We start from the raw sequence: 27,022 nt of genomic DNA on the forward strand, positions 1-27,022 counted from the left end.
TAAAATAAGCTTTTAATTTGACACGTCAAATAACACAATTCTAAAATAGAATGTTGTGTGTGCTGAATTTGCACGTGCAAGCCAAGCGTCACCACTACTATCAGTAGCACTGTCAAAGTCTGGCATTCCCTGGATTTAAAACACACAGCCACTCTATTAAATAGCAGGCTAGTGGTTGCTTTGCAATGCTTGCAGTTAGCCACTGAGTCCTCATTGTTGAATTTGTTATTTCCAACTTGTTGTGTAATCTTTATGTCCAATGGCCGATGAGCATCGATACGTTTTTATAATTTCTCTTCATTCTTTCTCTTCATATGACAAGGATTAAAAATGATTTGCCAGTAGATTGTCAACTTGATTGATGATGATGACTGCTAGATAAGACTTTGAAAGTAAGATGTTGACATGATCAGTCCAATCAAAGCTACTGTACATATAACGTGATTTGACGTAATTTTATCTGTGGCCAATGACCTTGAGCCTTCTTGGAAGGGAACTTGTAATATAACTCTAAGGCAGGACCCAAAGGGCTGAAATTTTGGATGTCTACACTTACTAAGGACTTAAACTTGGCGATGACGTACTGTCCCCATGAGTGACAGAACACTGAGCCAATCACAGCGCAATGCTCTTATTTACACCACCCCCACAGAAAGCACTGAGCTAGGCTGAAACACCTGCATTCTGGAGCTGCCTCACTCAAGAAAACAAAAAAGAGACCATGCTTGTATGCGACTTTATTAACTAAATTATATATATATTTTTAAATTGTTTACAAATTGATATGTGACACGTATTAATGCCAAAATAACATGCAAAACCAGCCCAGCCTCACATTCAATTCGCGCATATATGTACAAAATGTATTTCAGCAGATTTCGTGCGTTTTTGTGCATTTTTGGGGTGGTTCAATTCGTTTGAAAATACACGAATTTCTGTGCTACTTAATTCGTGCGAAAATACACGAATTTCTGTGCTACTTAATTCGTGCGAAAAGACACGAATTTAACCAGTAGGCGATACACAAGCCGTTGCAACAACCATAGACGCGATCGCCTGTATTTATTTATTTATTTTACGTTATGAATATATAGATATTTTGTCTTTTTTTAACAATTTAACCATAAGAGGTAATATATATATTGTCTTTATTTAATCCCTATTAAAACATTGTGGTTTTATGCCTATATGTACTGTTTTCGATTTTTCTGAACAGACTTTTCAGGATAGAATGAATGTAAGCAATGCATGATGGTTAATGGTGTTTTATTCGGTTGTAGTTCCATGTATTTCTTAAAAAATAAACGTGTAAACCATTTTTATTGAACAGAATGTAACTGAAAATACAATGGCAGCCTTGCCATTGTCCATCAATAACAAAACATTTTTTTTTCGTATAACATTTGGGGAAACGTATGCAGTCATTGTAGTCTTACATTTTGTTGGCCAACCAAAATTACCAAAACGTTAACCCGTAATAAGGCTAGGGTGGCTGAGTGTAAATACATGGCTCTGAGTGTAAGCACCTTTTCACTAGAAACGTTCTTGTGTTCAAATTACCGTCAGTGCGAAATAGCTAGAAAGCTTTCGTATTTCCACTTGGCTGCACCTACGGTTACGATAACGATAAATCAAGTGCAATACCTGCGTCGACCTGTGTCGAGCAGCAAAACACCGGAAAGCTTCTAGCCTACCGGAAAGTTACAAGAAGAACAAGAATAGTTACGTCATCCGGTCATGTGACACTCTGGATGCCCCCTAAAAGCAATTTCAACCGTTTTGAAAAATGACGCCTGGTAACCCCAAAAAAATACCAGGTGCATGAAAAGTTTGGACTTAGAATATTTTTTGAAAACCTCCATAAATCACTCAGGCCATTGACTCGAGAAGAAAAAACATAAAATATTTTCCAGAAGAAAAAACAATATTTTTTGAAAACCATAAATCACTCAGGCCAGCACCCATTGATTTGGGGCGGTAGTATAGCGCTCCCAGAGCGGGTATGGAAGTCTGGATCCCCCCTAAAAGCATTTAAGGCTCTGTGTGTCTTTAAGCACCATACTTTTTCACTCCATCCTTGCTGTGTGTGTGTGTGTGTGTGTGTGTGTGTGTGTGTGTGTGTGTGTGTGTGTGTGTGTGTGTGTGTGTGTGTGTGTGTGTGTGTGTGTGTGTGTGTGTGTGTGTGTGTGTGTGTGTGTGTGAGAGAGCTTTTCTTTGACATCTGTTTAGCGAAATTACTGATTTACAGTTCATGAGGGTTGACCGATTCACACATTTAAAGTTTTGGAAAGATCTGACTTTTTTAAACCTTCGAAACAGCACCTATGACCCCATTTTAAGGCACTTCCAGTTGGCACAGGAAGCTATAAGTAAATACATATCCTGATCGGGGTATGCTTTTACAGAATCCTGAGTTTTAAGTCTATACGTTAAGAACTGACTGATTTACACAGGGTTGAATGCACTATATATCACAAACTGCTGGTTGGGTATGGCAAAACACTTTTAGGGTGATTTTATCACTTCCGGTTGCTCCAGGAAGCTTAGAATCAACACAGGTAGACCTCATAGTGGCTTGATGGATTGTCATTGAAGACAGGTTCATAAGACATTCATAACCCACATAGGCTTCAGGTTGAATTTAGGGGTGCAGGCAATGTGTTCCTATGGGGTGAGATGTCATTGTAAACTGTTTGATGTAAACACCTTCTTTTAACTGTTAAGGGTTAATGCCACACGGTCAATGTTAGGCTTGCACAGAGACCTTAGGAACGTTCCTGAGGTCAAATTGTGCTTCTAAACCTTAACAGTTCTCTGTCTGTCTCCCAAAAGCAAAAGACTTGAAATGTAGGTCAAGGGTCATCTTCTTGTCACTGTCGCTGCGCTCAGACCGAGCAAGCTACGGTCAAGCGGGGCATCTCGTTGAACTCGGCACGGCTATGGTGATGTCATTTTTAGTGGTGATTTCAGAATGCTATTTTGGTGGTTTTTCACTGTTGAAACATATTGCAAATGCACAAAAGTCAACTAGCAAGTCAGTGTCCATCAGCCAATTAGATATTTTCAGACACCAAACTGATACCATCTGACTCCAAACTCACTTTTTCCAACTCGTTTAGAAGCCAACTATCACATATTTCAGAGCAGGCCCAAAATTCACAGCGCCTTCCATTTAAACCATAATAAAACAAATAATACGTAGTTATGTTCTAGCTGCGGGTCCAGTTTTCACATTATGTTTAGCCCTATGTGAGGCGACCTCGAATCCCAAGTTTCGGCTCGATAGGTCATTCGGTGCCCGAGCAAAACCTTAATTGGTGCTGAAATTCCACTTTTTTCCATGCCTTGCTACGGGGTCCTTGAATGAGCTATCGGACAGAAATGTCGGGGTCCGTCTCTATGGGCCGAGCCGGTTTCAATGCACCTAGTCTTGCAACTCTGGGACTTTTCTAAATGTCACCATTTTGTAATACTCAAAATGAATTGAAGTCAATGCAAATGCACCGAGGCTTTTTATCGGTCTGAGAACCTTCTAGAGCCACATAACTCACCGTGCTTAATCGACCTGAGCTCTAGAACAGGTTTGTAAAGTTTCAGAACTCTAGGTCTGACGGTTCTTTAAAAGTTCAAACAAAAGTAACTATTGCAGGCACTGTCTGCCTCTAAGCCCCTCAGTGTGTCACTCCATCCTTTCTGTGTGGGTGTGTAAATTTTTCCTTGAAATCTGATGGGATGAATGACTGATTTACAGTTCATGAGGGTTGCCTATTGACATATATTAAGTTTTGGAAAGATTTGACTTTTTTAACCCTTCGAAACAGCCCTTTTGACACCAATTATGGCACTTCCGGTGGGCACAGGAAGCTGAAAGTAAACACATATCCTCATTGGAGTGGGCTTTTACAGAATCCTGAGTTTTAAGTCTAAACGTTAAGAACTCACTGATTTACATAGGGTTGAATGCACTATTTCTCTCAAACTGCAGGTTGGGTATGGCAAACACTTTTAGGGTGATTTAAAATCGAATCTTTAGAATCGACACAGGTAGACCTCATAGTGGCCTGATGGATTGTCATCGAAGACAGGTTCATAAGGCATTATTAACCCACATAGGCTTCAGGTTGAATTTAGGGGAGCAGGAAATGTATTCCTATGGGGAGACATGTCATTGTAAACTGTTTGATGTAAACACCTTCTTTTAACTATCAAGGGTTAATGCCACACGGTCAATGTTAGGCTTGCACAGATCGGGAGGACCTTAGGAACGTTCCTGAGGTCAAATTGTGCTTCTAACCTTAACGGTTCTCTCTCTGTCTCCCAAAAGCAAAAAAATATGAAATTGAGGTCAAAGGGTCATTTGGGTCCTTCTTCTTGTCCCTGTCGCTGCACTCAGACCGAGCTAGCTACGGTCAAGCGGGGCATCTCGTTGAACTCGGCACGGCCTGGAGATAATGGCAATGCCATTTCAGGCTTTGTGTGTCTTTAAGCACCGTACTTTTTCACTCCATCCTTTTATCCCCTTTTCTTCGTGGTATCCAATCGCTAGTAATTACTATCTTGTCTCATCGCTACAACTCCCGTAGGGGCTCAGGAGAGACGAAGGTCGAAAGCCACGCGTCCTCCGAAGCACAACCCAACCAAGCCGCACTGCTTCTTAACACAGCGCGCCTCCAACCCGGAAGCCAGCCGCACCAATGTGTCGGAGGAAACACCGTGCACATGGCCCCCTTGGCTAGCGCGCACTGCCCCCGGCCCGCCACAGGAGTCGCTGGAGCGCGATGAGACAAGGATATCCCTACCGGCCAAACCCTCCCTAACCCGGACGACGCTAGGCCAATTGTGCGTCGTCCCACGGACCTCCCGGTCGCGGCCGGCTGCGGCAGAGCCTGGGCGCGAACCCAGAGACTCTGGTGGCGCAGCTAGCACTGCGATGCAGTGCCCTAGACCACTGCGCCACCCGGGAGGCAGATCTGACCTTTTTAACCCTTCGAAACTGACCCTATGGCACCATTTGAAGGTACTTCCGGTTGACATAGGAAGCTGAAAGTGAACACATATCCTCCTTGGGGTAGACTCTTATATAATATTGAGTTTTAAGTCTTTATGTTAAGAACTGACTTATTTACAGAGGGTTAAATGAGTGTGTGTTATTTCATAAAATCACATAAAATCACAGAATTCTGGCAGAGCTTCGAGACCCACTTAAAAAATGTTCGTCTGAACACACTGCAACTGGATCTGTAACTTTTTTTTTTTAACTCCTTTTTGTGAACATTACCAATTTGTCAATGTACGATTTCTCTTAAATTACGATAGATAAATGGCTGGTTCTTTTTTTCCTGACACCGTATGCTTATGTACTTTGATGTGAAGCGGTCAAATTAGCACCCTACTTTGCGTTTTTGACCTTTAATCACAGAAAAATGGCCATAACTCAAAAAGCGTTGAGGCCTCGACGCCATCTTGTTCGGGGCCAACTGTCCATTACGTCTTCGAAATATTTTCCGTTTAGGAGAAAAGGCCACATGCATTTGCAATGTGCTTGTGCATTTGCAATATTATTTATTTTCCCTCTGGTGGGAATTTCCGAGACTGCGGAAAAATGACCAAAATTTGTTATTTTTATAAAAGGAAACCGAACGTCCGAGAGATTTCGTTTGATGACTTCCTGAAAGATCTCTCCCCCGCGCACGGCCCGACGCCGTCCGCGAATTTTAGAAACGTTGCAGGACGTCTAGTAAGGGACCTTATATTTGCAATGTGGCGTTTCTCACTAACCATATGGCGAGTGCTAAAATGTTCCCTTAATGTATGGAAAGGCCTTGGAAAGGCCATAAGTGTAAGCCAACATAATTCATTATTTTACATTAACATGTAATACATGCATTATGAAGAAAATGGTGTAATTTAGGCTCCACGAAATATGAAATGGGTTATGAAGAAAATCGTGTATGGTTGCCTACATGACAAAAAGGCGTTCTGATTACAAGTGCACCAGTATCCAAAGTATTAAGCGAAATTAAGCACAGAAAACAGCATTGGCATTAATAAAACAATATTTCCCACGAATTAAGTCGCACGTAAATGTGCGTCTTTTCTCAAAAATTCTGTTCAGCAAGTCTAAAACAGTACATATAGGCATACAACGACACATTTTAAAACATGGTTAAACAAAGACAACATTTCTGTATATTCATGACGTTGAATTAGCCATTAAGAAGAACAAAAATGAAATACAAATGATCGCGTCTACATGGTTGTTGCAACGGCTTGTGTGTCGCCTACTGGTTAAATTCGTGTCTTTTCGCACGAATTAAGTAGCACAGAAATTCGTGTATTTTCGCACGAATTAAGTAGCACAGAAATTCGTGTATTTTCAAACGAATTGAACCACCCCAAAAATGCACAAAAACGCACGAAATCTGCTGAAATACATTTTGTACATATATGCGCGAATTGAATGTGAGACTGTGTTGGCAAAACAGGCAAGCCACCCCACCCCAAAAAAAAAATATTTATATATTTTTTATATATTTTTGGGGGGTTTAAAATGAGGGGCCATCAATATTGTGAAATAATTCCAACGTTAAGGAAAGATTTTAATGGAGAAAGCTGATCTAAGAGCAGCGCTCTCTTTCTTTCCGTCCCATCACCATCGGCACGTGCTCCAACGATGCACCTAGCGACCGTTATCTCTGCGTGGCGTTTTGGGAAAAGCATGATACATCTTCGGCCGTTGTAGGAAAGAGGCATCGTTGAGATACTCGTAGGACTAAGTTCCATCGCTATCTGGAAACCGGTCCCAGACCTCGCCAGAGCTCACCCACGACAGTAAGGCAGTGATGGCAAGACAAAAGCTGAGAAAAACGAAGTAAAATCAGTCCATAAGCATGTTGATAGAGGAGGCACTTCTACCCTCTCTCTTATCTCTCATGTTTTGTCTGGTCTGCATCATGCGATACATTTGGGGATTCACTCACCCATGCAAATGCCTATAACTGTTAGAAGGAAAACCTCATGCCTGATTCAAACCTTACCCAGGCAGCACTTGAAATCAGTTAAATATCCTATTGATATTGATTTTGTAATGTGTTATACAGTGATGTAACGCAGGTAAAGAAGTAAATGTTATTGGTTTGGTTCTGTGTTTAGATATCTGAGATGATTCTATTAGGCGCTCACAGCCATGTGAATTTTGGTGGTGCATGTCCAGGGGTGCAGGACACACATTGCATTTGCCCCAGGCCGCTATTTTCATGCCACCCCCAAAAGTGTTTGTCTGCTACAATGTGCCATGCTTGAGATGAGTGGTCTGATAGGAGAGTATTCATCTCCAGAAGGTGGAACAGGACGCATCTGCAGCGGAACTTAGATGGAATGATAAGGAACATTGCTCATACCACTGCAGGTCTCCTTTCTCCTTGTGTGAGAGCGAATGCTGCCTGTGTGTGTGTGTGTGTGAGAGAGAGAGAGAGAGAGAGAGAGAGAGAGAGAGAGAGAGAGAGAGAGAGAGAGAGAGAGACACTGCATGTAGTGAGTCTTGTATGATAGTAACATTTAATGAATAGCCCCATATCATAAGATGAGTTGAGATGGATATGTTGATGATTTGCATGCGGATTTCGAAAGTATGGTAATAGTCATAAACCATGTTTTCCAATAGCCACCTCTCAGTAATGCAGAAACACTGTCCTCATCTGAATGAGTATGCATTTTGAGCGCATATGAGCTGGCTCAATGGACTTCTATGGAGACTGTCAATTCAATTCAAGTGCAATGGAGAATTTTATTTTGCATGTGGTTTATTATCAAAACCTAAGAGACTCACCGATAAAAAAAACAATAAAGTGCACGGCCTAATCGTTAATTTAATCAATGAATGAATAATCGTTTTACGATGAAAATAAATACCTACGATCAATAAAAGGAATGTAAAATAACACCCTGAAAATAAACAAGACATTCTAACCGACTTCAGCATGTTTCCAGCCTTGGGTGTGCCATAAAAGCGAGATAAGATGACAAATGAATTGAAGGTAATACAGTATATGACAATGAGGTAAAACGGATAGGTAAAACTTCCTAGTACCGGACATGTGCTATCATGTCAAGTCCTTGTCCTGGAACGGCAAGGAGTGGCATGATGGTACAACAGACAGGCTACAACTCTCCTTCATCGGGACAAATAAAAATATAGAGGTTGAGAGAGGTTGAGCAAAAATGAACTTGAGGGTGAATTGAGATGACAAATCTTCACAATCTGATGGTATATGTAGAATTTGATAGTAAAATGACCATTGACTATGGAAAATCACTCAACACTCTAGCAAGCTTCGTGTAGAATTACTATTTCAATATCTTGTGAGATTTTGTCATAAAGCATTTGTTGTGAAACACGAGATACAGGCTGGAACTAAGTGACATTTTGTTGCATCTTTTTAGTCAAATAAATTAGGTAGTCTAATGAACATATTCAGATACTATACAACCAGCCTTTCATTACCAATTCATTTAAATAAATGTTGTATTGTCAAATGCCCATGCTATAAAATCAAATACGCACACGGCCTAGCCTGTCGTTTCATTGTTTATGCTCAAAATGTTCTGTGCCCTTTCATAAAAACGAATTTGAATCGAAAGTGATTTAATTCGAAATAACCACTTCGGCATACACTTGCATGCCTTTACATAGGCTATCAAATGCTCAAAAACAATGGCACCAATTAGAATACTCCATTGGGGTTAATTATATGCCATTGAATGGCATTTTCCTCCTCTTAGGCCTATACAGTAGGTCTATTTTTTCTTTTATAAACGATAGTGAATATTTGAGGTGCGGTAGGCGCGGCCAAAGCAGACAGGGAAATATGAATTATGTCCCTCCCTCAAGAAAACAAAACCTCCTGGGTTGGTATAGGCTAAATCTATAAGTAGGCTATTCTCGGAGTCGAAGGAGACAAAAGGAATAATCTTACCACAAATTTAACTACTCTTGAAAGGGATATTGACATTTGAAACTGTCAGGAAGTTGCTGTTGGGTTGTTTAGTGCACTACCGATAATTACAATTTAAATGCACTGGAAAAGTGAACAGAAATTAGAATGTTGCAATGTTGTTGATGAGAATGAAAACGTTTCCAACGATGGGGTAAGTTCTGTTTTTCTAGCCTAGGACTAACCTACTTAAAAAAGAAAAGGACGCGTCAAAGATTCTGCTTTCATCGGAACAAGAATTGTGCCTTCCTTTCACCGCAGCCTGCAAAGATATAGCTATAGGTGTATTGTAAAAACGTGCGCAAAATGACAACAAAAAGGGTTGAAATAGAATTGCTTGAAATTACTTTGCCAATTATACCTGTCAATATTATATTGTCCGTCTTATATAGCGGCAGGTTCAGTGTTTTCACTTCCTAAATATTCAGCAATTAAGACTCAAGTAGTTAATGAGAGCTCTTCACCTTTAGGTTGTCCCGGGCAAACGTTTGTGTCAAAATTAATTGGTGTTATTAAATAAATCAATTCCCTTTCCCTGTCTACCTCGCGCTGGTTTTGATTGACATGCGAAATTGATACGTTGGGGAGTCAAGCGATGTGCTAAGCAGTTCAAAATCCCCAAATGCAAATCTCAAGAGCATAATGCACATTTGATAACTATTACCTCAAGTGTCGGCTGTTTTTTTTTTAAAGTAATGGCTATCCTTCCCTTTTTAAATGTAATTTTGATAATCGCTGGGGTTGTCATGTTAAAAGGTGAAGAGGATGATAGTTATGGGATGGGGAGTTTTTTTTTTTTTTTTTTTTAAAGCGGCTGAGTGTGACAGACCAAAATCCCCTGTTCCTATAGCTTGTGGTCATGTGTGAAGATTGCAAAGGCGACGTAGACGTTATCAGCAGGTGGAGAGAGGGCAGGAGAGAAATTCGAATGGTAAAATTTCCTCATTTGATCTAATGAATAATTTGAAAACTAAAAAATATTTTTTGCTAACAAATTCACCATGCGTTAGGCTACTCACATGCGATTTTTTAAAAAGTTATAAAGGTAGAGATGTTTGTTTGTTTGTTTGTTTGTTTTGTTTCAATCGCATGAGCCTGTCAAAATCTTAAAAAAAAAAAAGTAATTTAGCAAATAATAATAATAATTGGAATGGAGCGGATAACCTGAGACGTCTAATTCCCGCATTAGTAATTGGCACCAATGCGTAATTTGCACCAAAGTTTTTGTTAGCAGGTGTATAAAGTAATATTCGTCAGAACCTGCGTCTTAACCCGCGGTATGTTGTTCTATTCAGGGCACACCGGTGGAAGTCTTGGGTGACGATTCCTGCTCCCTCGGCTCATCCTCCCCGTCGCTACAGGCGATGGTGTCTGCACCTCTGTTGGGTAGAACTGTTTGTGCAAGTTGCAGCGAGGACATTTTGGATAAATACTTGCTGAAGGTAACATTTGTGATTGCATCTTGTTGCAACGTTTCACATTTTCTTTGGGTGGTCATGTTCGTGCATAGCTTGTACCTTTTTGTATTGATTTTAGTCGACTTACTGTACAACAATAGGCTATTTTTCTATTAGCATTAGCCTACTACTAAATAACGTAAGAATATTCTTGTTATTTCATTATTGTATGTTTTTTTTCATAGGTTAACGACCTGTGCTGGCATGTGCGTTGTCTTTCCTGTAGCGTGTGCCAAACATCGCTTGGCAGTCATACAAGTTGTTACATCAAAGAAAAAGAGGTCTTTTGCAAATTGGACTACTTTAGGTATTTGAAATTGTTCGTGAATACATATCCAATAAAATTGAGTGTTTTTTTTGTTTTGTTTTGAATTTAAGGCATTTGTTTGTGTGTTCACGTCATCGTATTTGGCCTAAATAATAAACCAATAAATAAACATATTATTATAATTTATTTGTAACATGTTATTTACAAGATTGGATAGCATGTTGCGGCTACATTTAAAAAAATATATATTTTTACCCTTATTTTAACATGTAAATTGACTGAGAACACATTCTCATTTACAGCAACGACCTTGGGAATAGTTACAGCGGACAGGAGGGAGGGAGGGGGGGATAAGTCAATATGCTTTTTAGGATGTCCTTTTATTTGATTTAAACCACCATCTAACCAAAATGGCAAGTATTTACCTGACTATTAATACCTGTAGACTGTTTATTGCAGAAGATATGGAACATGGTGCGCGTGCTGCGGTCGAAATATCCACTCTACAGACTGGGTCCGCCGGGCGAAGGGCAACGTGTACCACCTGGCGTGTTTCGCCTGTTTCTCCTGTAAGAGGCAGCTGTCCACGGGGGAAGAGTTTGCCCTGGTGGAGGAGAAGGTGCTGTGTCGTGTCCACTACGACTGTATGCTGGACAACCTGAAACGGGCCGTGGAGAAAGGTGAGCATTCTGTAGCAGAGTAATACAAATATTAGAACAACTTATACTGGTATAGCGATCTGAATTATGATAGAAAATAAATCGAATAACTCATTATAAAATGCATCAATCTGTCAATTAAAAAATATACTAATGCTTATTTATTATCAACATAGGTCAAGTGGAGCCTAAATAAGTAGTACTAACAAAATAGATAATGTTGAAAGTGTTTCTTACTTAAATTTCTGATATGTCCACCTGTGCCTGAATAAACCAATGCTTAATGTGGTGCCTGGAGAACGACTGCACCAGCAGCTCGCAATCTTTCAACAATGTATATTGTATTATGTTTGTTAATACGTTCTGGAAACCACTGAGGAAATAACAATACGATGAATGCATTGTCTTTGATTCATAATTTCTGGTCAAATTGATCATATATATGTATACCTTTACAATACTGTAAAATACATCAACCAAAAGATAAAGCCCCTTGACATTTATAATAAAACAGCCTAAATTAGATTGTCAATTGATTCAAAAATGTAAAAACTGCCTATTGTCTCTGATAGGGAACAAAAGTAACTTCCCATTTCTCAGATAAGAAGCCATTTGGTGTCTAGATGTCAATAAACAAGATAAGCTTTAATATTATTGTCTTACGCTTGCCATGTCGAGTATCATGATTATGAGCTCATTAATTAAGAAGATCCATCATCTCTAATTAGGAAATGGTGTGAACCTAGAGGGGGCGATGCCAACAGAACAGGAAGTGAATCAGCCCAAGCCGTCGAAAAGAGCGCGCACCAGCTTCACCGCTGACCAATTACAGGTGAGTATCACCGTCCTGTCAATCTCTCCCAACATAGCCACAATATGTATTACATAGCATTGTGAGATAGCTGGAAATTGAATTTTGGTTCAATATGGATTAATGCCACAGGTTTGTTCTATTGAGATTTAAAATCTTAATGGGAGCATAAATTCTGCTTGACAAGCATTAATTGTCAATAGTGTCTGACTGTTCCCAGTCAATGGGTGCAGGCCAAGTGAGGAACAATGGATGTGATTGACCTGTGATTGACCTCTTTAGACCTTATGATCCCTCCAGGTGATGCAGGCCCAGTTTGCCCAGGACAACAACCCAGATGCCCAGACCCTGCAGAAGCTGGCAGAGCAGACAGGCCTGAGTAGGAGAGTCATACAGGTTAGATATTCATACACAGTTCTAATCAACGCATGCCTTGATCAACATAGGATATTACTGAATTTCTGCAGTTCATTTGTAATATTTCTGAGGATTTGTTATGTTGAAAAAAACTACTAAAAACACCTTCCGCGTTTCCCGAAATTTCCTCAAAAACAGCATTCTGGGATTGGTACATCTGTTTACCAAAACAAGTGGTGGGGTGACAGCTTTGTTGTTGTTTGAATTTCAGATTTCCCCTTTAACCCTCATACTACCAACATATTTTACATAAATGGATTACCAACTGGGGTCATTTTGACCCAATAAGAAACATCATTAGACATGTAAAAATCAGTAATAAAAAACAAATGAAAACAGACCTGTTTAGTAAATGTACAGTTAATTAGCATATTTTGTTAAACAAAAAATTATATATAATATATACACTACCGTTCAAATGTTTGGGGTCACATAGAAATGTCCTTGTTTTTGAAAGAAAAGCAAATTTTTTTGTCCATTAAAATAACAGCAAATTGATCAGAAATACAGTGTAGACATTGTTAATGTTGTAAATGACTATTGTAGCTGGAAACGGCTGATTTTTAATGTAATATCTACATAGGCGTACAGAGGCCCATTATCAGCAACCATCACTCCTGTGTTCCAATGGCACATTGTGTTAGCTAATCCAAGTTTATCATTTTAAAAGGCTAATTGATTATTAGAAATCCCTTTTGCAATTATGTTAGCACAGCTGAAAAGTGTTGGTCTGATTAAAGAAGCAATACAACTGGCCTTCTTTAGACTAGTTGAGTATCTGGAGCATCAGCATATGTGAGTTCAATTACAGCCTCAAAATAGCCAGAAACAAAGAACTTAAATCTGAAACTCGTCAGTTTATTCTTGTTCTGAGAAATGAAGGCTATTCCATGCAAGAAATTGCCAAGGAACTGAAGATCTCGTACAAAGCTGTGTACTACTCCCTTCACAGAACAGAGCAAACTGGCTCTAACCAGAATAGAAAGAGGAGTGGGAGGCCTGGTGCACAACTGAGCAAGAGGTCAAGTACATTAGAGTGTCTAGTTTGAGAAACAGACGCCTCACACGTCCCCAACTGACAGCTTCATTAAATAGTACCCGCAAAACACTAGTCTCAACATCAACAGTGAAGAGGAGACTCTGAGATGCTGGCCTTCTAGGTGTAATGGATGTGAAATGGCTAGCTAGTTAGCGGTGGTGCGCGCTAATATCGTTTCAATCGGTGACGTCACTCGCTTTGAGACCTTGAAGTAGTGGTTCCCCTTGCTCTGCAAGGGCCGCGGCTTTTGTGGAGCGATGGGTAACGATGCTTCGTGGGTGACTGTTGTTGATGTGTGCAGAGGGTCCCTGGTTCGCGGTCGGGGCGAGGGGACGGACTAAAGTTATACTGTTACATTGATGCTGTTGACCCGGATCACTGGTTGCTGCGGAAAAAGGAGGAGGTCGAAAGGGGGGTGAGTGTAACGGATGTGAAATGGCTAGCTAATTAGCGGTGGTGCGCGCTAATAGCGTTTCAATCGGTGACGTCACTCGCTTTGAGACCTTGAAGTAGTGGTTCCCCTTGGAGCGATGGGTAACGATGCTTTCTGGGTGACTGTTGTTGATGTGTGCAGAGGGTCCCTGGTTCACGCCCGGGTCGGGGCGAGGGGACGGACTAAAGTTATACTGTTACATAGGCATTATATATAATATATTATATATATATATATATATATATATACATACTACCATTCAAAACTTTGGGGTCACTTTGAAATGTCCTTGTTTTTTAAAGAAAAGCACACTTTTTGTCCATTAAAATAACATAAAATTGATCATAAATACAGTGTAGACATTGTTAATGTTTTAAATGATGTAGCTGGAAACGGCTGATTTTTTATGTAATATCTACATAGGCGTACAGAGGCCCATTAACAGCAACCATCACTCCTGTGTTCCAATGGCGTGTTGTGTTAGCTAATCCAAGTTTATAATTTTAAAAGGCAAAAAATGACAATTAAATCCATTTTAATCCCACTTTGTAACACAACAAAATGTTGAAAAGTAAAGGGGTGTGAATACTTTCTGAAGGCACTGTATGTGGATTGTACTTTGGAAATATTATATAAAGCAAAGTGGTGTGAATACTTTCTGAAGGCACTGTATGTGGATTGTACTTTGGAAATATATATACACTGCTTTGTGGCCTGCTGGAGGTCATTTTGCAGTGCTCTGGCAGTGCACCTCCTTGCACAAAGGCGGAGGTAGCGGTCCTGCTGCTGGGTTGTTGCCCTCCTACGGCCTCCTCCACGTCTCCTGATGTACTGGCCTGTCTCCTGGTAGCGCCTCCATGCTCTGGACACTACGCTGACAGACACAGCAAACCTTTTTGCCACAGCTCGCATTGATGTGCCATCCTGGATGAACTGCACTACCTGAGCCACTTGTGTGGGTTGTAGACTCCGTCTCATGCTACCACTAGAGTGAGAGCACCGCCAGCATTCAAAAGTGACCAAAACATCAGCCAGGAAGCATAGGAACTGAGAAGTTGTCTGTGGTCACCACCTGCAGAATCACTCCTTTTTTGGGGGTGTCTTGCTAATTGCCTATAATTTCCACCTTTTGTCTATTCCATTTGCACAACAGCATGTGAAATTTATTGTCAATCAGTGTTGCTTCCTAAGTGGACAGTTTGATTTCATAGAAGTGTGATTGACTTGGAGTTACATTGTGTTGTTTAAGTGTTCCCTTTATTTTTTTGAGCAGTGTATATATATACATATTGACAAAAAAATAAATCAATTATATAATATGTTTCCAAAGTACAGAAAGTATTCACACCCCTTTACTTTTTCAACATTTTGTTGTGTTAAAAAGTGGGATTAAAATTGATTTAATTGTCATTTTTTGTCAACGATCTACACAAAATACTCTCTGATATCAAAGTGGTAGAAAATATTATAGATATATGTGTATATATATATATATATATATATATATATATAATATTTCCAAAGTACAATCCACATACAGTGCCTTCAGAAAGTATTCACACCCCTTTACTTTTTCAACATTTTGTTGTTACAAAGTGGGATTAAAATTGATTTAATTGTAATTTTTTGTCAACGATCTACACAAAATACTCTCTGATATCAAAGTGGTAGAAAAATTCTAACATTTGTAAACAATTCATGAAACATAAAACACTAATATATCTTGATTAGATAAGTATTCAACCCCCTGAGTCAATACATGTTAGAATCACCTTTGGCAGCGATTAGAGCTGTGAGTCTTTCTGGGTAAGTCTCTAAGAGCTTTCCACACCTGAATTGTGCAACATTTGCCCTTTATTCTGTTCAAAATTCTTCAAGCTCTGTCAAATTGGTTGTTGATCATTGCTAGAAAACGATTTTCAGATCTTGACATATATTTTCAAGCCGATTTAAGACAAAACTTGAACTCGGCCACTTAGGAACATTCAGTGTCTTTTTGGTAAGTAACTCCAGTGTAGATTTGGCCTGTTTTTTTAGGTTATTGTCCTGCTGAAAGGTGTCTGGTGGAAAGCAGACTGAACCAGGTTTTCCTCTAGGATTTTGCCTGTCCTTAGCTCCATTCCATTTCTTTTTTATCCTGAAAGACTCTGTAACTGTCTTAAAGTCACCATTGGCCTCATGGTGAAATCCCTGAGCGTTTTCCTTCCTCTCTGGCAACTGAGTTAGGAAGGACACCTGTATCTTTGTAGTGACTGGGTATATTGATACACCATACTAAGTGTAATGAATAACTTTACCATGCTCAAAGGGATATTCAGTGTCTGCTTTTTTTTTTTTTTTTTTACATATCTACCATCGCCCTTCTGCGATGCTTTGGAAAACCTCCCTGGTCTATGTGATTGAATCTGTGTTTGAAATTCACTGCTCGACTGATGGACCTTAAAGATAATCGTATGTGTGGGGTACAGAGATGAGGTAGTCATTAAAAAAAGTATGTTAAACACTATTCTTGCATACAGAGTGAGTCCAACTTATTATGTGAAACGTTAAGCAAATTTTTACTCCTGAACTTATTAGGCTTGCCATAACAAAGGGGTTGAACACTTATTGACTTTTCAGCTTTGAATTTTTTCTTAATTTGTACAAATTTTTAAAAACATAATTCCACTCTGACACTATGGGGTATTCTGGGTAGGCCACAACAAATCTCAATTTGATCCATTTTAAATTCAGTCTGTAACACAACAAAATGTGGAAGAAGTCAAGGGGTGTGAATACTTTCTGAAGGCACTGTCAGTTCAAAAAAATCAGATTTAGCGTCAGTTCATTGTAGTATAATTTCGTTTTTAGAAGTTTTAAGTAAATACTAATTACGTCATATTTATGTGGTAAAAAACAACACCAAAATTCGAAATATACTTCATTTTATTGACAAACATTTATTCATCCATTGATCCTCAGAGACAAGGACGATGAATATGGCGTAGTTTTCTTTAAGTACCTACCCCACAGCCAGCATTAGCATCACAGATAGTGAAACAATGGGAGTGGTAGTACCTATGGCAGGATGCTTCAAAAAGCATGCCCAAATCCTAAAAGTCACTTCAAACCAAATGTTACAGCAACCCAAATACCCTATCAAGTTCAACATATAGAATATTGGACAATATTATAGGAAGTCTGGTATTTATATAACATTTCCCAAGTAATAACATTTTTTCAGAGAGTAAACACCAATACAGCACTATGTACAGAGCATTCGGAAAAGTATTCAGACCCCTTGACTTTTCCACATTTTGTTACATTACAGCCTTATTCTAAAATTGATGAAAGAGTTTCCCCCCTCATCAATCTACACACAATACCCCATAATGACAAAGCAAAATCAGGTTTAGAAATGTTTGCAAATGTATAAAAAATTATAATAATGAAATAACACATTTACAAAAGTATTCAGACCCTTTACTCAGTACTTTGTTGAAGCACCTTTGGCAGCGATTACAGCCTCGAGTCTTCTTGGGTATGACGCTACAAGCTTGGCACACCTGTATTTATGGGTGTTTCTCCCATTCTTCTCTGCAGATCCTCTCAAGCTCTGTCAGGTTGGATGTGGAGTGTCGCTGCACAGCTATTTTCAGGTCTCTCCATAGATGTTCGATCGGGTTCAATTCCGGGCTCTGGCTGGGCCACTCAAGGACATTCAGAGACTTGTCCCGAAGCCACTCTTGTGTTGTCTTGGCTGTGTGCTTAGGGTCGTTGTCCTGTTGGAAGGTGAACCTTCGACCCAGTCTGAGGTCCTGAGCGCTCTGGAGAAGGTTTTCATCAAGAATCTCTATGTACTTTGCTCCGTTCATCTTTCCCTCAATCCCGACTGGTGTCCCAGTCCCTTCCTCTGAAAAACATCCCCACAGCATGATGCTGCCACCGCCATGCTAACCGTAGGGATGGTGCCGGGTTTCCTCCAGACGTGGCGCTTGGCATTCAGGACAAAGAGTTCAATCCTGTATTCATCAGACCAGATAATCTGGTTCCTCATGGTCTGAGAGTCTTTTAGGTGCCTTTTGGCAAACTCCAAGAGGCCTGTCATGTGCCTTTACTGAGGATTGGCATCCATTTTACAACTGTACCATAAAGGCCTGATTGGTGGAGTGCTGCAGAGATGGTTGTCCTTCTGGAAGGCACTCCCATCTCCACAGAGGAACTCTGGAGCTCTGTCAGAATGACCATTGGGTTATTGGTCACCTCGACTGACCAAGGCCCTTCTCCCTTGATTGCTCAGTTTGGCTGGTTGGCCAGCCGTAGGAAGAGTCTTGGTGGTTCCAAACTTCTTCAATTTAAGAATGATGGAGGCCACTGTGTTCTTGGGGACCTTCAATGCTCCAGAAACTTTATCGTACCCTTCCCCAGATCTGTGCCTCGACACTATCCTGTCTCGGAGGTCTATGGACAATTCCTTCGACCTCATGGCTTGGTTTTTGCACTGACGTCCACTGTCAACTGTGACCTTATATAGACAGGCGTGTGCCTTTCCAAATCATGTCCAATCAATTGAATTTACCACAGGTGGACTCCAATCAAGTTGTAGAAACATCTCAAGGATGATCAATGGAAACAGGATGCACCTGAGATTAATTTTGAGTCTCATAGCAAAGGGTCTGAAAACTTATGTAAACAAGGTATTTCTGTTTTTTAATTGTAATACATTTTCTAACATTTCTAAAAAACATTTTTTTCTTTGTCATTATGGGGTATTGTGTGTAGATTGATGAGGATTTTTATTTGTATGTAATCCATTTTAGAATAAGACTGTAACGTAACAAAATGTGGAAAAAGTCAAGGGGTCTGAATACTTTCCGAATGCACTGTATACATTTAGAGGGTTGCTGGTTTCTGTGTTACAGTTCTACCAAGTATTCATACCACTGAAATACTTTCATGAGCTGTTTTGACTGCAACTAAGCATATATGTAAGGTGATTTTGATTTTGTACAGTGTCATACATAGTTATAACTAGGTATAACCAAGGACAGTACATAAGGTACTCCATATCTGCAGGTGATCTGTCTATCTGGTCAAAATCACTGATACAGGTCCCCCTCCACCCACGGATGATATCGTATGTATAACTGAATATTATGTCTCCAAAGAAACCTGGATACAAAAAAATACTTTTTTTTAGATTTGGCCTAGAATAACTACTTTTCAGAGAAAACACACCAACACAGCTCTGTGTAGATTCACAGTGTTTCTGAGTTCTGTATTGCAGTTCTATCAAATATTTATACCATTGGCAGATTTTTACTGCAAAAAAACCCCCCAAAACTTATTTTGTACACAGTCGTACGAAACGTGGTATAGAAAAGTACAATATCAGGCAAGAGCACATGATGTGCTATATCTCGGCAGATGATCGGTCTATCTGGTCAAAATCAGGTCCCCCCTCCACTCTCTGGTGGGGGAGGGGGATAGTTCCATAAGGGTTCTTTGCGGAGGGATAGGGTTCTACCAATAACATTTTTGATCAGAAGAACCCTTTTCGGAAGTCAAGGGTTCTTTGTACGGCACAGGGTTCTACCAAGAACCTTTAACATATTAAGAACTGGTTTTGGAAGAAAGAAAAAAAGGTTCTTTGATGATTCTTTGGAAGGCAAGAAGGATTATTTCAAATCAAATCAAATGTTATTGGTCACATACAGATGGTTAGCAGATGTTAATGCGAGTGTAGCGAAATGCTTGTGCTTCTGGATGCAGTAATATCTAACAAGTTATCTAACAATTCCCCAACAACTACCTGCGAATGAGAATATGTACAAATAAATATATGGATGAGCGATGACTGAGCAGCATAGGCAAGGTGCAATAGATGGTATAAAATATAATATATATATATGATATGAGAAGTGTAAGATATGTAAACATGATTAAATTGGCATTATTTAAAGTGGCATTGTTTAAAGTGACCAGTGATTGGTTCTCCATGTAGGCAGCAGCCTCTCTGAGTTAGCGATTACTGTTTAGCACTCTGATGGCCTTGAGATAGAAGCTGTTTTTCAGTCTCTCGGCCCCAGCTTTGATGCACCTGTATCGACCTCGCCTTCAGGATGGTAGCGGGGTGAACAGGCAGTGGCTCGAGTGGTTGTTGTCTTTGATGATATTTTTGGCCTTCCTGTGACATCGGGTGCTGTAGGTGTCATGGAGGGCAGGTAGTTTGCACCCGATGATGCGTTTTGCAGACCACACCACCCTCTGGAGAGCCTTGCGGTTGAGGGCGGAGCAGTTGCCGTACCAGGCTGTGATACAGCCCGACAGGATGCTCTCGATTGTGGATCTGTATAAGTTAGTCAGGGTTTTGGGTGATAAGCTACATTTCTTCAGCCTCCTAAGGTTGAAGAGGTGCTGTTGCGCCTTCTTCACCACACTGTCTGTGTGGGTGGACCATTTTAGTTTGTCGTTGATGTGTACACCGAGGAACCTAAAACTTTCCACTTTCTCCACTGCTGTCCCTTCGATGTGGATAGGGGGGTGCTCCCTCTGCTGTTTCCTGAAGTCCACGATAATCTCCTTTGTTTTGTTGACGTTGAGTGAGAAGTTGTTTTCCTGACACCTGACACCACACTCCGAGTGTCCTCACCTCCTCCCTGTAGGATGTCTCATCGTTGTTGGTAATCCAGCCCACTACTGTTGTGTCGTCTGCAAACTTGATGATTGAGTTGGAGACGTGCAGGGGGCTGAGGGAGGGGAGGGGGCTGAGCACGCACCCTTGTGAGGCCCCAGTGTTGAGGGTCAGCGAGGTGGAGATGTTGTTTCCTACTTTCACCACCTGGGGGCGGACCATCAGAAAGTCCAGGACCCGATTGCACAGGGCGGGGTTGAGGCCCAGGGCCTCCAGCTTGATGATGAGCTTCGAGGGTACTATGGTGTTGAATGCTGAGCTGTAGTCAATGAACAGCATTCTTACATACAGTGAGGGAAAAAAGTATTTGATCCCCTGCTGATTTTGTACGTTTGCCTACTGACAAAGAAATTATCAGTCTATAATTTTAATGGTAGGTTTATTTGAACAGTGAGAGACAGAATAACAACAAAAATATCCAGAAAAACGCATGTCAAAAATGTTATAAATTGATTTGCATTTTAATGAGGGAAATAAGTATTTGACCCCCTCTCAATCAGAAAGATTTCTGGCTCCCAGGTGTCTTTCATACAGGTAACGAGCTGAGATTAGGAGCACACTCTTAAAGGGAGTGCTCCTAATCTCAGTTTCTTACCTGTATAAAAGACACCTGTCCACAGAAGCAATCAATCAATCAGATTCCAAACTCTCCACCATGGCCAAGACCAAAGAGCTCTCCAAGGATGTCAGGGACAAGATTGTAGATCTACACAAGGCTGGAATGGGCTACAAGACCATTGCCAAGCAGCTTGGTGAGAAGGTGACAACAGTTGGTGCGATTATTCGCAAATGGAAGAAACACAAAAGAACTGTCAAACTCCCTTGGCCTAGGGCTCCATGCAAGATCTCACCTCATGGAGTTGCAATGATCATGAGAATGGTGAGGAATCAGCCCAGAACTACACAGGAGGATCTTGTCAATGATCTCAAGGCAGCTGGGACCATAGTCACCAAGAAAACAATTGGTAACACACTACGCCGTGAAGGACTGAAATCCTGCAGCGCCCGCAAGGTCCCCCTGCTCAAGAAAGCACATATACATGCCTGTCTGAAGTTTGCCAATGAACATCTGAATGATTCAGAGGACAACTGGGTGAACGTGTTGTGGTCAGACGAGACCAAAATGGAGTTCTTTGGCATCAACTCAACTTGCCGTGTTTGGAGGAGGAGGAATGCTGCCTATGACCCCAAGAAACCATCCCCACCGTCAAACATGGAGGTGGAAACATTATGCTTTGGGGGTGTTTTTCTGCTAAGGGGACAGGACAACTTCACCGCATCAAAGGGACGATGGACGGGGCCATGTGCCGTCAAATCTTGGGTGAAAACCTCCTTCCCTCAGCCAGGGTATTGAAAATGGGTCGTGGATGGGTATTCCAGCATGACAATGACCCAAAACACACGGCCAAGGCAACAAAGGAGTGGCTCAAGAAAAAGCACATTAAGGTCCTGGAGTGGCCTAGCCAGTCTCCAGACCTTAATCCCATAGAAAATCTGTGGAGGGAGCTGAAGGTTCGAGTTGCCAAACGTCAGCCTCGAAACCTTAATGACTTGAAGAAGATCTGCAAAGAGGAGTGGGACAAAATCCCTCCTGAGATGTGTGCAAACCTGGTGGCCAACTACAAGAAGCATCTGACCTCTGTGATTGCCAACAAGGGTTTTGCCACCAAGTACTAAGTCATGTTTTGCAGAGGGGTCAAATACTTATTTCCCTCATTAAAATGCAAATCAATTTATAAAATTTTTGACATGCGTTTTTCTGGATTTTTTTGTTGATATTCTGTCTCTCACTGTTCAAATAAACCTACCATTAAAATTACAGACTGATCATTTCAATGTCAGTGGGCAAACGAACAAAATCAGCAGGGGATCAAATACTTTTTTCCCTCACTGTAGGTATTCCTTTTGTCCAGATGGGTTAGGGCAGTGTGCAGTGTGATGGCGATTGCATCGTCTGTGGACCTGTTGGGCGGTATGCAAACTGAAGTGGGTCTAGGGTAGCCGGTAAGGTGGAGGTGATATGATCCTTGACTAGTCTCTCAAAGCACTTCATGATGATAGAAGTGAGTGCTACGGGACGGTAGTCATTTAATTCAGTTATCTTTGCCTTCTTGGGTACAGGAACAATGGTTGCCATCTTGAAGCATGTGGGGACAGCAGACTGGGATAGGGAGCGATTGAATATATCCGTAAACACACCAGCCTGCTGGTCTGCGCATGCTCTGTGGACGCGGCTAGGGAGGCCGTCTGGGCCAGCAGCCCTGCGAGGATTAACACGTTTAAATGTTTTACTCACGTTGGCCACGGAGGGAGGGGGTGGGGGGCACAGTTCTTGTTAGCGGGCCGCGACGGTGGCACTGTATTATCCTCAAAGCGGGCAAAGAAGGTGTTTAGTTTGTCTGGAAGCGTGACGTCTGTGTCAGTGACGTGGCTGGTTTTATGTAGACACTGCCACATACGTCTCGTGTCTAAGCCGTTGAATTGCAACTTCATTTGGTCCCTATACCGGCTTTCTGCTTGTTTGATTGCCTTGCGGAGGGAATAACTACACTTTTTATATTCATCCGTATTCCCAGACCTCTTTCCATGGTTAAACGCAGTGGTTAGGGTAGGTTTGGAAGGGAAGAAGGGTTTCACATAGAACCATGAATTATATTTCCCAGCATGCTCTATTGCCGGGAGATTTTCAGAATTGTTTATTTTACTTTGTAAACTGGGTGGTTCAAGCCCTGCATGCTGATTGGCTGAAAGCCGGGGTTTATCAGATCGTATAACATCGGTATGACAACAGTTTTATTTTTACTGCTCTAATTATGTTGGTAACCAGTTTATAATAGCAATAAGGCACCTCATGGGTTTGTGATATATGGCCAATATACCACGGCTAAGTGCTGTGTCTGAGCACTCCGTGTTGCGTCGTACATAAGAACAGCCCTTAGCCTTATTGCTGAAGTAATATCTGTGTTTTTCCATGCACATTGATTGGTTGATTAATTTAATGCTACACAAAGATAAATAACATACCGTTTTCTAAACTAATCCAATCGGTTAGTAATTGGATTTATTGCACCAGTTACTGAGATGGTTGTTACAGTTCAGATGATTGAGGTAGTCTCAGTATTCAATCTTCCCTACCTTGGCAGTCATTCTGAATGCAGGTTGTGGGTGATTAACAAATCCACTTGATGGATACCCTAACTCTGGCTGGATTCCAATAGGAATTACACATCACTTTGCAAGCCAGCACAATGTGACTTGCAGGCCTGATGTGGCCTGTAAACCAGGGGATTCCTAACACCTCTGTGTTAGGGTATAACTAGGCCCTCAAAGAAAGGCCTTATGACATACAGTACAGTATGTAATGTATTGTCATAAAAAATACAATTTTAAAGGCTAATAAGGCTGGTGGAACCGTTTATAGAGGGTTCTAGGAAGAACTCTCCAAAGATAAATGGGTTCTTGTTAGAACCCTTCATAGAGGGTTCTAGGTAGAACCATATAAAGGGGGTTATTTGAAGAACCCTACATATAGGGTTTTAGAACCCTCTGCAAAGGATTCTACCCAGCACCAAAAAGGGTTCCCCTATGGGGACAAACCGAAGAACCCTGTATGGTTCTACTTAGCACCTTTTTTTCTAAGAGTGTAAAGGCAGAATTAGGTCCTTTTGGCTGGGGTCAAAATTACCCCAAAGGTCCATATTGATACAGAAACGCTAAACAATTATATGGATTTATTAAGAACAAGTTGATTGACACAGTCATGAAAATAAAATGACCCCAGTTGGTAGGTAGTAAGTAAATCAAATCAAATCAAAATCAAATCAAATTTTATTAGTCACATACACATGGTTAGCAGATGTTAATGCGAGTGTAGCGAAATGCTTGTGCTTCTAGTTCCGACAATGCAGTAATAACCAACAGTAATCTAACCTAACAATTCCACACTACTACCTTACACACACACACAAGTGTAAGGGATAAAGAATATGTACATAAAGATATATGGATGAGTGGTGGTACAGAACGGCATGGCAGATGCAGTAGATGGTATAGAGTACGGTATATACATATGAGATGAGTACTGTAGGGTATGTAAACATAAAGTGGCATAGTTTAAAGTGGCTAGTGGTACATGTATTGCATAAAGATGGCAAGATGCAGTAGATGATATAGAGTACAGTATATATACATATGAGATGGGTAATGTAGGGTATGTAAACAAGTATGAGGGTTAATTAAGTGTGTCACTATTGAATGCCAGTACTAAAACATGACACTTCTTATATCCAATCCAGGTTTGGTTCCAGAACTGCAGAGCACGCCATAAGAAGCATGTGAGCCCCAACCACTCCTCAGCCACCCCCCTGTCCTCCCTGCAGCCCGGTCGCCACTCCCAGCCCACCCCGGCCCCAGAAGAGCTGCAGTACACAGCCTACGGCACCCCAGAGGGCTCCATGCTCACCGCGCTGCACTCCTACATCGATGGTAAGCTGAGAGATAGCCTGCGAGATAGCTTGCGTCCCAAATGGCACCCTTGTCCCTTTATAATGCACTACCTTTTGGCCCTATGAGCCCTGGTCAAACGTAGTGCACTATAAAGTGAATAGGGTGCCATTTGGGACATACAATAGGCTGCACCAGAGCCATATAGAAAGACATATGAGTATATCTCTGGGTTGCAGTGTGTTTAGCAGTCAAATAGAGTTATAGGAGCAGTAATCTCTTCTGGATAGACTGGAACATAAATGGTATCATTTAAAGTTATATCTGTCAAAAGACTGTGGGTTGCGATGACTTAAAAAAGGCAGTATTTCCGGTGCTCTGGTTTTCTGCCACTGGTTATTTGGACGTATCAGGATTGGGTGATGGTGGTGCTTAAAGTGGGAGGGGGTATTTCTAGCAATGATTTCAAGCTTAACGTTTCGGAATGGGTCGAGTATCTGACCCAATTACTCAAGATTTTAGTTCTGGTTTTCTGAAATTATAGAAACAGATTTAATAGAAGAGATATTAGGGCTTTGACGAAACATTTGTTTTCAATATGGGATACGTCCCTAATGGCACCATATTCCCTATATAGTGCCTCTACTTTTGACCAGAGCTCTATGTGCCCAATAAGACCAGAGTAGTGCACTATAAAGTAGTGATGGATGTATTAGTGTCTCATGCTTGTCCTCTATCTCCACAGTGCACTCCCCTCAGTCTATGCTGTTCCATCCCCTGCTGCCCCCCCACGCCATGAACTCCCTTCCTGTGACCCACGCCTGAGCCAGACACACACACACACACGCACACAATTTGCCAGAGCCTCACACACCACCAGGGATCTTCAGTCTAGTAGGTTTCTTCTTAACAAATTAATTAAGTGTAACATTTCATGTGACTTGTCAGTAAGGGTCATGCTAGAAGCCTTATCTGTCTGAAAGGAGCCCCATACACACGTAGGTTGTACAACTGATGTTCAATGCATTTGTCACAACGGTTGATACAGCAGTTTTTTTTCCCCTTCCAAAAATATATACACAATTACTACACAAGTACAATGGTTGAGTAAACATGTTTGCACGTACAAACTCTTTTTTGTACAATACAAATATGAGTTGCATCACAACCATTGTGTCATACTTTAAACATCAGTTGGATAACCGGAGTGTGTACAGAGCTTTGTGTATTTATTGCAAAGTGCCACAGTTTGATGCCGATCTTTTATCTAAGGGGGGAAACTAGACTGCCATTGACAAACCATTGTGAAGTTTATCTTAAATTATGAATTATTTGTACATCAGTATTTAAATTATTGTTGTTTCATGTATTTATTGTATGTGATTAAGAAAATAAATGTTTATTGACAAAATGACTGTATAGAATAGTGACAGTTTCTACTCACAACAACATCAACCAACAGTACCACAATGAAGCAAAGCTAAACGGGAGAAATGGACTCGGTCAACGTCATAAATGTAATGTACATTTTTTGAGAATGATACATGGCATGGAAGGCACCTCCATATACTCAATAAGACACAAATGGTTGATTAGCATCAATTTATAAAAAAACTAAAGCAAACATTCTTGTTATTAAATAATATGCTTATATACAGTCCAAACATTCGTACATACTCACAGTTTAAAATAAAGTATAGATATGCAAAATTCTTTACATAAACAAAACATTTAAAAACATCTCTGAACGAAGTTAGGAATCTACCATTGGAGAGAAGATACAGTAGACATACTGTATGCATCAGTCACAGACATGTCAGGCACTCTCT

General features: G+C 40.8%; 1 protein-coding gene across 3 annotated transcripts; it reads left to right on the forward strand.

The window, feature by feature from the left end:
- Positions 1–8,947: 8,947 nt before the first annotated feature.
- Positions 8,948–26,607, forward strand: LOC139540743 (LIM/homeobox protein Lhx8-like). 3 transcript variants are annotated; one of them, XM_071344670.1, is made up of 9 exons: positions 8,948–9,147; positions 9,844–9,924; positions 10,289–10,435; positions 10,636–10,757; positions 11,178–11,398; positions 12,106–12,209; positions 12,489–12,584; positions 25,046–25,235; positions 25,939–26,607. In XM_071344670.1, the coding sequence occupies exons 1-9, from the start codon at positions 9,073–9,075 to the stop codon at positions 26,016–26,018; spliced, it is 1,116 nt and encodes a 371-aa protein (XP_071200771.1). In that variant the 5' UTR covers positions 8,948–9,072; the 3' UTR covers positions 26,019–26,607. The 3 variants fall into 3 exon arrangements, with proteins under 3 accessions (XP_071200771.1, XP_071200769.1, XP_071200770.1); XM_071344668.1 differs by lacking the exon at positions 9,844–9,924; XM_071344669.1 differs by lacking the exon at positions 8,948–9,147 and having other exon boundaries at positions 9,590–9,924.
- Positions 26,608–27,022: the final 415 nt, after the last annotated feature.

The sequence above is a fragment of the Salvelinus alpinus genome, chromosome 16 (assembly GCF_045679555.1).
Source record: "Salvelinus alpinus chromosome 16, SLU_Salpinus.1, whole genome shotgun sequence".
NCBI classification, from domain to species: Eukaryota; Metazoa; Chordata; class Actinopteri; order Salmoniformes; family Salmonidae; genus Salvelinus; species Salvelinus alpinus.